This window comes from Mustela putorius, unplaced genomic scaffold (genome assembly GCF_011764305.1).
Source record: "Mustela putorius furo isolate JIRA1106 unplaced genomic scaffold, ASM1176430v1.1 tig00003853_pilon_pilon_pilon, whole genome shotgun sequence".
NCBI lineage: Eukaryota > Metazoa > Chordata > Mammalia > Carnivora > Mustelidae > Mustela > Mustela putorius.
Window position 1 is genome coordinate 63,381,126 of NW_025422005.1, and position 13,222 is coordinate 63,394,347.

Genomic DNA, 13,222 nt, shown 5'->3' on the forward strand with positions numbered 1-13,222 from the left:
CATGTTAACATGACTGGGTATATATTTTTTTTAATGAATTGATATTTTTAAATTTTCTCATTTTCAATTTTGAATATGGGTAAATACAGATATATGTTCAACTCATGTAAACAAACTATCTTTGGAATCCTCAATAATTTTAAGAGTATAAATCACACCTGAGACCAAAATGTTTGAGTACTGCCCTAGAAATAGCACCAGACATCCTAAGCTTATGAAAGTATAATTTTATTTGGCACATTTACCATGACACTGGAAGAACCTCAAAATATTTTAAGTCCATTTATCCCCTCCCAAACTATATGCTCTTTTATGGTAATTTTAATTCTAGAATTTCCTCTTTGCTTTTGTGTTTATGAAGTTTCACTATGCTATGTTTAGATGTAGATTTTTATTTATTTTCCCTATGAGTCATTAGCTTAACCTTTCGAATGTGTGGATTCTAATAAATTGTGTAACATTCTCAGCTATTATCCTCTGTTCTATCTCTCCTATCCTCTGGTATTTCAAAGAAATATATGTTAGGTCTTTTTAAGTGTGTTCTTTGTGTCTCTTATCCATTTTTTAAAATCTTGTGTTTTATTCTGAATATTTGCTTTTATCTTCTTTTTTAAAAAATTTTAAAAAGATTTTATTTACTTATTTGAGAGAGAGAGGGAACATGATCAGGGAGAAGGAGAAAGGGAAAAGAAGACTCCCCACTGAGCAGGGAGCCCAGACTCAGGGCTTAATCCCAGGACCCTGATATCATGACCTGAGACCAAGGCAGACTCTTAACCAACTGAGCCACCCAGCTGTTCTTGCTTTTATCTTCTAATTCACTAATTCTCTTTAAGCTTTGTCTAATTTGTTATTAAAAAAATTCATTGAATTCTTCTTTCATGTATTATATATCAGTTGTAGATTTTTTTTAAAGGGTTTTATTTATTTATTTCAGACAGAGAGAGTAGGAGTGGGGGTGAGGGCCAGAGGGAGAAGCAGACTCCCCACTGAGCAGGGAGCCTCACATGGGGCTCAGTCCCAGGGTCCTGGGATCATGACCTGAGCTGAAGGCATATGCTTAACCAACTGAGTCACCCAGGCACTACAGTTCTGGAACTTCTAAGTGGTTCTTTTTTACATACACTCCATCACTTTTTATAGTTTTCATTTTCCTGTCAACATTTCACTTGGCTTTTATCTCCTTGAATGTAGTGAACATAGATTATTTCAGTCTATACCCTGTAATTTCATATGTGGAGCTCCTATGGAGCTCTTTCTTTTTTCTTTAAAAAAAAAAAAAAAAAGATTTTATTTGTTTATTTGACAGAGAGAGAGAGAGGAAGAGGGAGAGAGAGAATATAAGCAAGGGGAGCAGCAGAGGGAGAAGGAGAAGCAGGCTACCAACTGAGTAGAGAGCCTAATGTGAGGCTTGATCCCAGGATCCTGGGATCATGACCTGAGCCGGAGGCAGATGCTGAACCAACTGAGCCACCCAGGCAATCCGGGATTCTTTCTTTTGGTTTTCTCTATGGATGCTTTGTCTTTTAATATGTCTGGGTTTTAAGATTGTGTGTTGGGCATCGTGTTTGAAATTTTATTTGTAACAATAATTTGAGACCTAGTATGCTATTAACCTTCTTCCAGAAAAGATTTTTATTGTTGTTTTATTTTGGAGGGTTGGAGGGTGTTTTGTTTTGTTTTGTTTTGTTTGCTTTTTCCAGGAGTCTATGGTTATTAGAAGTTCAGGACTATATAATGCAGTTTCTGAAGTTGAAGTTTTTAGAGCTAGCCAATCAGCATGAAAGAAGATGAAAGAGATTTTGGTAGACCAGTTTATTTCAAACTTACTGTTACCATACATCTTAGGAGTCCCAGTCCAGAGTAGATGTTGATTTATCCTTTTTGGGCTTTGGATTCTGATTTCTGCAGAAGCAGAAGTCAGCTATTTATATCAGAGCCACAAATGCCTTGAGGACAAAGCAGCATTTAGTGTTGGTCTACCTCCCCAAGTTCCAGATTTCTCCAGGCTGGCAATTCCTCACTGTCCTATTAAGTCTTGGATGATCTCAAATAGATTGTTTCTATATTTTTTTCCAGCTCTTCTAGTTATCTGCGATGGAAGGTTTGTCTGATCTTTGTAAGTTAATTTGTGAAATCAGATCTTCTCATGCTGGTACTTTTTAAAAATAATGATTTTGAATGTCCTTTGTCCTTTGGTTTTACATTTCCAAACTAGAGTTTATTTCCTGAAGCCTGAGACAGTTGAAAGCCTACAGAAACCACATTTTTCTCCTTATTCCTAAAATAAGCATAGTCTTGGGATTTACAGCACACACATCTCTCTCTCTGTCTCCAGTGAATGAACCTAACCCCGCTGAGACATTCATGTTTCCTTTTCTCCTCCATTTGCTCATTTTGCCACCATTTCCTCCCACTTTCTGCTGGGAATCCATGTTACTAGTGCTCACAATTATTTCTCAGCTATGAACTTTCAGTAGATCACTTGCCTCAATATCCAGCCCTGAATCAAGCTGGTTAGCTTCTTCATTCCTGCCTCTGTGCTTCTGAATAGTACTAGAAAGAATGTATAATCGTGCAGCACACTCATCAAAAATCTATAATTTCTAAATTCTGGCTGTGGCACTACTGGCAATCCTTTTGATTCTTGCTCAAAATATTCTCTTTCTCAGAATTCCATCCCTCTTCTGAAGTTGGTTAACCTTACTTCTAAGTATCCCATCACTCAATAATTAACCCTTACTTGCTTTTTAGAAATGCAAGAGAATCCTGAGCGAACTCTAATTGCAGTTCTCTCTTGTAAGGTTTCTCCTCTCATTCTTAATTCTTTTTTCCTATCTCAGAGGAAGAAGTGTCTCTGTCTTTTCAAAGGATAACCATTCAACTATACTCTGAGATTATTGACTCCTGTCTTCCCGGGATTCTTATTCCATTCATTGGTCCTTCTCTTTCATTTGCAATCACTCCATCTTCACCAGCTCCTTCCTCTCAAAGTATCCTTTAGCCTAGAAAATGAAACAAGGTGGGAAAAAAATTATATTGAACAAACGTTCAGTTTATAACTAGACTTCAATGCTGGCAGAAATTCCACGTGACAATTAAGAAACTTCATAAGGTAACGTGATTTTCTTCCTTACTTCCAAAGCAAATGTTAACCAGAACATACAGAGGACCTCTAATGTTATGTAATTTACATAACTTTGTGGGAAATAAAAGCTCTCATGCTTGGTACTACATGCATACTTCCAATATCTTCTTCATTTGCTCTTCATAGCCTCTGACTTGGGTTAATTTCAGTTGTAAGTGCTGCTCACCAATCTAGTAGTATTCAAGGTTCTAATTGGCAAGATTTACTACCCTAGGATCTTCTGCACATAGTACCCCAGGCATTGACCTTTATCATTTTGTTTTTCATCTCTGTAATCAGTCATTATGGTCTCCTTATTTATCATTGCTAATTCCTCTAGGACAACATTTCTCAAACCTAGATATCTATTGGAATCATCTGCGGAACTTGAAAAAAAAGAACAGCTTATATGTGGGTGCCGTCGTCAAGAGTGGTTGGGTGTAGAGTATTGCCATTACACATTTTTTAAAGCTTTTCTGGTCATTGTTGAATTAAGTTGAGAACCATGTCCCTAATTGAGTGACGTTTTAAGATACCAATATTAAAGCATGAATCAGTGTTCTTTCTTACTTTCCGATATGACATAGGGGGTAGAATATTAACACTATGTCCCTGAGTGGATCATCCTGAGAGGAAAATAATCCAGAGGTAAGTTGGCTACAAAATTAGTCTAATTTTGTGACCTTCCAATGATAGTGAAATATGATTTCCTTCCATGATTCCAGCCCGTAGGAGAAAACTCTTAGCTTGAGAAAACTCGTTTTTTTGCCTTCTACTCCAGAGAATGCAAGCTGTTTTCCTTTGGCATACTTACGTGATTATACAGATTCATTTCCCTCAAGGAACTTCCAAATAAAAAGAGCACATCATCTATGGCAACTGAGAAACATAGCTTTATGTTACCTGTTTTAGAATTATTTCTTGACATTAACATTTTTATGTACCCCCATATTAAGTTTTATGCTTAGATGTAATGCCACAGGTAGAAATCAAGGTAAATGCCATATCCCAAATCCACAGAGAATCAGAGCCAAACCATGGGTTATCAAATCTGTCTTTTTATGTGCTGTTACTCGTAGTGTGTGATTTATATACACTCCTTTTGAAAGCTGCATTAACTGAAAGATGCTGGTTTGTAAAGGGGCAAGGTAGTACATTTATAGGCTGGCTTGGTTGAACTGTGCTGCTTTCTCTCTAGAAAGTCTTTACAATTCTTTGCTCACAGTTAGAGGTCTGCTGAAAGTGACTCGGTGTAGATGAAAACAGCTTGCTTAATCATTCCTGAAACACGGGAAAAATTAAAATACATTTTTTTCTTTGTCAAGCAATAAAAACAATGCCAGATTGTTAATGCCTCTTTTGTACCTTTCACTTGAAAGACCTCAAAAGAACATCAAGGAGAATAAAGGCAAAATCTATTCCCCAATGGCATCATTATACATGTTGAAGCCTCTAAAAACTAAAACTCTAAAGACATTCATGAAGAGTAGAGGAATAAATGACAGCAAACTGAAGAGTGCATCTCTGGAGCTTTGTTCAACTTGCTCTGTTCAAACTCACTCAAATTGGATGATGAAAAGTGAAGATCTCATTTGTTTCAATATTAAAGTAGTAAATTAGTGAGTGGTGGGTTGCTAATTGTCCTGTAAAGCATTTAGGGTGCCAGGAGTGCCCCATGGCCAATATTTTAAATTGCATTCTTATGATTGAAATGAAAGCAACCATTAGAGGAGTGTAAAACAATGTTTTTAATAATTTAAGCTAGTTCGATTCAAACATGATTTTCATTCTGAAATATTTATCGAAGCTCCTGTTTTTATTTGAGATGAGCAAGTTTCATTTTAGACTTCAAGGCGTCAAATAGAAATTCATGTTCAGTATGGGACTAGTGTGGGGAGAGAGATTAGCCCTCTTCAGTGTAGTGTTTCATCCCTGGCTGTGTCTGTTTGCTTCTGGGTGCAGAAGTAGCAGGTTTGGTTAAATTTTACTTGAGTTTTTGGTGACCTTTTCTAATCCTGACTGTTTCATAATTTAATGTCTTGACCTTCGTTTTCCATAGAGCCACCTTAGTGATAAATGCAGAGATTTAATAACTAGAACTGGTTGACAGGTGACCTTTCGTATGTGGCCATTTCTCTTTGCTGGGGAAACCACACTGTTTTGCAAGTTTTAATTCTCAGATTTTAATTATCTATTCTATAAGCTCTAATTATCTTGTCTATAAGCTTATTCACAGAGAAAAAAAGGAAAGGTTAAATATTTCATTCTTCTTGCTGATTAAAATGCAAAGTGCTTGGCAGTTGTCCCAATATATCATTCAAAAAAGACAGGGCAATTTGTCAGGTTCTTACCCAAAGAAGAAAAAAGGAGAGTTTTCCAGAGTGGTTGGTAAGGAGCGGGATGAAAAAAGTGGCTGTGAGAGCGAGCGGTCTCATTAGCTGGATGAGGATAACTGCACCCACGTGTGCGTACAAATGTATGTGTCCGTGTCTGTGTGGGGTGTGTGTGTGTGTGTGTGTGTGTGTAAACTTGGAGCAGAGAAACAGAAGAGTTCTTTAACTAGATGTGTACTAATCTGAAGAGAAAAGTGACTGCAAAGTAACAAAAGGATAAACTTGCCAATCAGGGTGGGTGACATGTTTTGTTAATTTTTCCTTTTTAAAATTTTTTTTTAAACCGGGAAAGGATCTGTTGGGCATGTCATGGTAAGCTGGTTTCTAGGATCCACATAAATTCTATTAAAACACAGGAAAATAAACCTTATTATTAAAATGTCACAGATTCTTAAAAAGAGGTAAAGAAGAGCGAAACTTCTTCCCACCCTCCCCCGTAGGATCAAAGAATATAGGAGCTTCTTGATTTCCCTGTGCTTCATTCTTCAGCATTTTTACAAACAAAGTTCATTTTTTGTGCCAAATACTCATGCTCCTAATAAAACAAAAATAAAATTTGGCGTGGCTGTAAAAGGACCTATCGAAAGGACCTAATCTCCCAATCAGCTAGTATTCTGGAATCTGCAGAAGTCCAGAGGGAAGAATGACTCATGAGGTAGAGAAAGGCTTGGCAGTCTTGAGCTAACTTTGATTCCCAAATAGTTGAAAGCAGCCAAGTGGGCTTCTAAACTGAATTTACCCCAAGGAAGTTTTCATGCATAGGGAGATATTCCCTTTAGCCACGGAGAGCAGCTTCTGAAAACATCATCACCATGTCCTTTTTTCCCTCAGACATGGATCGTAATCACTTAATGCTTGAGAAAGAAATACAACTCACTGCTGTTATGAAAAAGTTTTAAAAAACTAAGTAAAGATGCGGAGAACCATTTGAGGCTAATAGAGTTGATCATGATTAGTTTATCTTTGAAGTTTCAGCCAGATTTCAAATAAAAAATAAGAAAAAATTTTCTACATAATTTCTTATGCCATGCTAATACCATTACCAAAGAGGAGAGGTTAATTCTGCTTATATGCAAACCTTAATATCCCTGAGGAGCCTCTCATCAATTGAAAAACATTGTCCTCTTTTGGCAAAATTGTTGGCCACCAAGATGTTTAAAATCATTAATTTATAATTTAATATCAATAATTTGAGTACAATAGGTGGGTGAGATTTGAGATATTTGCCTAAATGTATATTAGAAATAATGCAAATTAATCATAAATATTTCTTTGATATCTTTCCCTTAGTGCTATGAGTGCCTTTTGTGAGAGATAACATATGCTCCTCTTTTTAACCTGAAAGATGTCTAGTACCCACTGGATATCATGTTCATCTCAATTTCCTCAACTCTATAATGGGAAATTAAAACAATCCAACTTATGAAGAATTTATTATGAGAATGAATGGAATAATGTAATAAAGTGCCGGGCAGGATGAATGGTCCATGATAGATGTTTAATCCTGTTTCTATCAATAAGTTTAATACACTGTGCTTAGATATCTTTCTCATTCTGTTTCTTCCGTTTCTCCCTCTCTCATCCTTTCCCTGTGCCTGAGATGGGAATCAAGTCCTTTTTTCTTATAAGGAAGCGAATGTCATGATTCATTTTAGCAGAGAAAGGACTTGTTTTTCAAGGCAATCCCTAAGGCCTTTAAAATAGTGAATGAATTGACCCTAGTTAATCATGGAACTCTGCTATGCCTCAGAGCTGTGTACTGAGATTAAAAGCTCACACTGATTAGATTTCTAAAATTATTTTATCCTTCATGGTGCCTTTCACAGAATAAGTACTAAGTAAAAATTACTTGGTTGTTAATAGATTTTGCCAAATTCTTAACTTTCCTCAAGCCAAGCATTCATAACCAGATTTGCAGGTATAGAGTTTGTATCCTTTTGCAAGGGAGAAATACCCAAATCAAATACAGTGATCTTACCATTAAAACAATTTTTTTTTCATCATTTTAGACTTCAAGTAAATGGCTGTTTGGAGGCACCTGGGAGGCTCATTTAAGCTTCTGCCTTTGTCTCAGTGATGTGACGATCCCAGGGTCTTGGGATTGAACCCCAAGTCAGGCTCTCTGCTCAATGGAGAGCCTGCTTCTCCTTTTCCCTCTGCCCCCAACTTGATGTTTGTGGGCTTTCCTTTAGCAGGGACACAGTTGCCCAGACACGGTTGGATGAATATTTGTGGCAATCTCAGTTTATAGATAGAGCCACAAGCCCAACTAAAGCATTTGCCTTGATGATGCTATGAGTGGACAAGAGAAGAAGATGAAGAGGTCAAGTTTGCTTTTAATGAAAAGAAGCAAAAAAATAAGGACAAGTCAACTAAAAAGGAGAATTCAAAATTAAGATAGGACTTGATACAGTGAGCTGGCTAAATCTTTCCAAAGGTCTCAGAAAATCCAGGGCCTCAATCTGGAAAGAAACTGCTTACTGAGGCAGAACTGAGCGAGTGGAGACATATGGAATACATTTTTTGAGCAAGGGCCCCAAGTCAAATAATATAAAAGAGTTCAAGAAACAGCAGTACGTTTTAACAAAGAAAGCTGAGATCACAAGATGCAGGGATAAAACTAATAAAAGGAACTGAGATAACCAGATAAGAGCAACTCTTGGGTCAAAAACCGTCTATTCGTGCCTCGGTATTTCTTTTTTATCATGGCTTACCATAGTGCCTGTGAGTCCCTTGAGCCTTAGCAAGCTCTTGGTGTTACCTGAAGCTTCTGATTATGATTAGGACTGTTGCATTCATCTAGCCTGGCTCTCCCAACGTACTGCAAAATGGTCCCTGCCACCAAGTGGCAAATAGAGTGTCACCATATGCAACCATGTCTCCTGGTACCTCATTTAGGAGGCCAGGCAGACGGGCAGGCCTGTAGTCAAGCAGGCTAGGTACGTGGAAGGCTCTTACAACTCTGGCTATGGTCATAATATATAAAGGAAAGGGACGATTTCAGGATCACCACCGATCCTCCAAGCCATTACATTTCCAGCTCTCTGCCCAATTCCATATTTGTTACATAAACAAGAGGCAGTGGTTGCCAATGTTTGCCCTCAAGTTGTTAGTCAGCTGCTGACCTCATAATCTGCACAGCTGCAGCCTCCCGATATGTTGTCATGAAACAGATTGTGATGTCTTAATTGATCACTTTCAGAGGTTACAATTGTCAAGTGAAACCAGGATGCTGATTCTTATTAGCTAAATTAAGGCTTGTTACAGCCGACCAGCTAATTCACTCAACGACTGGGAAATCTGATGCGAATCTGTAGATTAGAACACATCTGAGGCTCTTTCTATCTTTTCTTTTTCTGATTTTTTTTTTTTTTTTTAATTTGTGGAAGCCATACCCAAAAATGCTTTTATTATGCAGTCAAGCAACTTCTTGGAACAGAAAATGGAATGTAACCTCCCTGCGCCATATGCATCTCGGTGATAAGTTGGAGTGTGCCATATGACATGCACAGTTTAAATCAGGCATTGATTTGCATGACTGTAAGTGGGTTTGGAGGACTCAGCTAAGTGTAATGTATGTTAGGCCCTGCTGCAAATCATTTGGCAGGAAGAATATTGTGTTCTTCCTCATTGCCCTGAAAAACTGTGACTCCTAGATGCATGAAGGTCTTAGATAACAGTCCCATCCTAAGAGGCATTCTCTTATGCCCCCATCTGACCATCAGTGAGGTCTTCACTATGCTACCACCCACAGAACCTCATTTCCAATTCCCTAATATACTCACCCACTTCGAGCAGAACTATTCTAACCTGCTGTTTAGAAATCTTATTGTAGCAGGGGTGATGGACAGTCCCTTTGATAGCCAAGTTTTAAGACACTTCATAAATGGCGAGACTCCAGTGGCATGTCCAGTCCATGCCTGAGCCTATGCTGTTTCATGTCCAGCCCTGTTCAAATCCTACATGATTCTAACAGTTCAGTGAATCTATTTATACAGGAAAAAAGAAATTTCATTAAGCAGAACTTTGTGGATGTAACCAGTCAGGTTTTTTCAAAATCCTTCATTTTGACATGAAACAAATAGATACATTTGTCCATCTAGTGTATTTCACAGGTGAACAATAAAAACTAAAAGAAGTAAAGTTAAATTAACTGAATAACTGCTAGCATCCAAAATACAGTGGGAAACACAAGGATGTTCATCAAAGCAATTATACAAAGGAAAAAAAACCAGATAATACCCAAATGCCCAACAGTAGGCAATAGGTACATTATGGTATGTCCACATAAGAGAATATTGTATCAGCATTAAAAATATCTCTAAGGAGGGATGCCTGGGTGTCTCAGTTGGTTAAGCCTCCCACTCTTGGTTTTAGCTTGGGTCATGATCTCATGGGTCCTAAGATTGAGCCTCGCCTTGGTGCTCCGCTCTCAGTGGGAGTTTTCTTAAAGATTTTCTCCCTCTGTCCCTAGCCCCCAAAACAAATAAATCTTTAAAAAAATACATCTCTAGTGACTATTTACTGGCATGGGAGAGTTTAATGATGGGAAATTAGTGGAAAAACCATGGTTGCCAAATTTTATAATTACTATTTTTCAACCTAATATATCTAAGAGGAGGAAAGTAACATGAAAGATTGTAGCAGTTGTCAAGTGGTGGAAATATGGAGAGTTTTTATTTTTTTTTCCCCAAGTTTCTACAGTGAGCCCATATTACTTCAATAATCAGGGGGAAACGTGTTTTAAAGGAGTTTGAGTAGTTCTATTATAACATTAGCTGCAGGGAGTCTGTGTTCAAAGCATCTCTAATCTAACAGGTCTAGAAATGAGCTCATTCTCCTCAGCTGATCCTGCTCCTCCTAAAGCCTTTGCCTGCTCATTTAAAGCCAAGTCTAGTCTTCTAGTTGTTTAGGCTAAAAACTGAAGTTATCCTTGATTCTTCCCTGTCTCTCAGATTCCACATTTCCTCTTACTGGTCAACCCAATAGGCTTTATCTTCAGAATATGTTCAGCGTGTGGCCAGCATCTTGCTACTTCTTCTGCTACCCTACCTAGTCCAGGGCACTATCATCTCTTGCCATGATTGTGACAGTAGTCTATTCTCCGAGTTTCTACCCTTTTTCTCTTTGTCGTTTTTAACACTGCAGCTAGTGCTTTTAAAATATAATGCAGATCAGCCCCTCCCCTATTCAGAGCCTTCCAAAGGCTCCTGAGTAAAAGTGCCTACGTGGTGTCTCCCTGGTCATCTCTCTGATCCCAGTACCCTCTGACTCTCCTGAATGCCCTGCCAGGCCACATTGCTCTCCTTGTGTTCCTCTCCTGCCATGGGGTGTTTGTGGTGGCTTTGGTTTCACTTTGCAGGAATGCTCCCCACTCTTACCCTCGCATGCACACACACACACAAATCCCCATAGCCAGCCCTCTTATTTTCTTCATTTTTCCACAAATACCATTGTCTACCCAACCCCAGCAGACGTTTTCTGACCATTCCACTAACACACACACATGCATCCTAACCCCCTTCTTTACTTTAATTTCCTCTATTTGGCACCTGTCTTCACCTAACATATACTATGCTGATTTATTAATTGCCTCTCTCCTCCCAGTGGAGGAGAAGTTGTATGTAAGCTCTATGAGGTCAGGGAGTTTGGTTAAAATTTTCACAGCTGAATCATCCCCAACCTCTAGAACATGGCATATCATAGTTGCTCAATAACTACTTTGGATTCCTCCCATTGATAGGAAAGACATCTTGTGACAGTTGTGTGGTAATTTTACTGATGACTTTTCTGAGGTGCTTGCTCTCTCAATTTACCTACCTAGACTGAACCTGTTTGTGTGTTGATAGGTTTCTTCTGGATTGTGTTTCTCTTTCATCTAAATCAACAATTCTCAATGAATTTGGAAAAGTCCCTTTCTTCCCTAATACTGAGTTCAGTGTTCAGCCTCCTAATAAATTAGTCTGATTCAGTTGTTCTCAGTGCCTAATTTAACCACTATACTGGGTCCTATAGTCATCTCAGGACTTCTCGGGAGTGGGATTAAAATGAAAAAGACAGACCCTAACAGAGTTTACTGTACAGTGCACAGACATAATTAAACAATAAAATACAACGTAACTAATAAAATAAGGGCAGTACTCAGTGTGAGAAGAACTGGACCAATAGGCACAATAAAAACACAGAATCAAATGTTAGATACAAAATGTGGAATCTCATAATAGGAAGATGAGAAAGACGTATATCAACAGAGTGCATTGCTCCTTTAACACTGTTTTAAAAGATAGACTGACTTTTCCTCACGTAGGAGGAAAGTGGCAAAAGGAATTGATTTGGTTTGCCTGGGAGGAAGGAATTAGGGAATGATGGAAAGAGCAATGGGTTTAGAGCTAGAAGATCTAGATTTGAATCTGCCACTACAACTTGAATCTATCATCTGCAAGTTCTGGAAGCTGGCGCTTTACCCTCTATGAGTCTCTGTTAACCTCATTGGTTTAAAACAAGGAGGGTGGTGCTTAGACCAGCACTAGAGATTATTATCTCTGTACAACCCTTCCCCAAGTTTTTAAAAGAAGCCTTTCATTATGCATCTAAAATAAATAAGAACACAAAGGCCAGTTAACATGGTGATACAGGGAAATTTTTAAGGGTTTTTAATAAAATGTTTGCCCACCTGAGACTTGTCTTCAATAGTTGTTGGTTCTGAACATCTTTTTCAGAACCTCGTCATTTGCTGAATTTTTCATATTTTCATCAACTGCTACGTAACTCTTCATACATACAAGTAAAATACAGAACTGAGGCCTAGATATATTTCCTTTGCATTTCTTTTTTTTTTTTTAGCCACTGTCTTTATTAAAGAGATTAAATCTTCTCCTATTGCCTTATTTCATTTGAAATTATGGTTTTGAAATGAAAAGTCATTATTTAGCATGGAAAACAAATGACTATTTTTCTATTTAATTTTAAACAGACACAAGCGGGTAGAAATTAAAATTATTTCTTAGCTGTCTGTATTCACTTTTTAAATGGACGCATGTCCCTACCTTGATAACCTGTGGTAGCTGCTATAGGATTGGTCCGAATATTTCAGAAAATCCCACACTCGGGGACTATGTAATAAGAGGAACTTATTTGGATGGCTGGAACTTACTAATTTACATGTCTCTCCCCTGTCTCATTTCTCTGTTTTTCAGCCTTTGCAACTGGACTGTGACCTTTGCGCCATAGTGTCAAACTCAGGTCAGATGGTTGGCCAGAAGGTGGGGAATGAGATAGATCAGTCATCCTGCATTTGGAGAATGAACAACGCCCCCACCAAGGGCTATGAAGAAGATGTGGGCCGCATGACAATGATTCGGGTTGTGTCCCATACCAGCGTTCCTCTTTTGCTAAAAAACCCTGATTATTTTTTCAAGGAAGCAAATGCTACTATTTATGTTATTTGGGGCCCTTTCCGCAATATGAGGAAAGACGGCAATGGCATCGTTTACAACATGCTGAAAAAGACTGTTGACGTCTACCCGAATGCCCAAATTTACGTGACCACTGAGAAGCGCATGAGTTACTGCGATGGCATTTTTAAGAAGGAGACTGGGAAAGACCGGTGAGTCCTCTGAGAGGCAGCCTCATTGTCTTTTATGCTAGCCCCTTGCGGGGTTCTTTTGCCAGCTATCAAATGAACAGAGTTATTTTTCAAATC

The 13,222-nt window shown here is 38.2% G+C and overlaps 1 protein-coding gene across 1 annotated transcript in view; it reads left to right on the forward strand.

Moving 5' to 3' along the window:
- Window positions 1–13,222, forward strand: part of ST6GALNAC3 (ST6 N-acetylgalactosaminide alpha-2,6-sialyltransferase 3) — a 528,622-nt gene that overhangs the window by 321,395 nt on the left and 194,005 nt on the right. Inside the window, exon 3 of the mRNA XM_013059239.2 lies at window positions 12,717–13,126. Within this exon, the coding sequence (XP_012914693.1) occupies window positions 12,717–13,126 (410 nt within the window). The remainder of the gene's footprint in view (window positions 1–12,716; window positions 13,127–13,222) is intronic.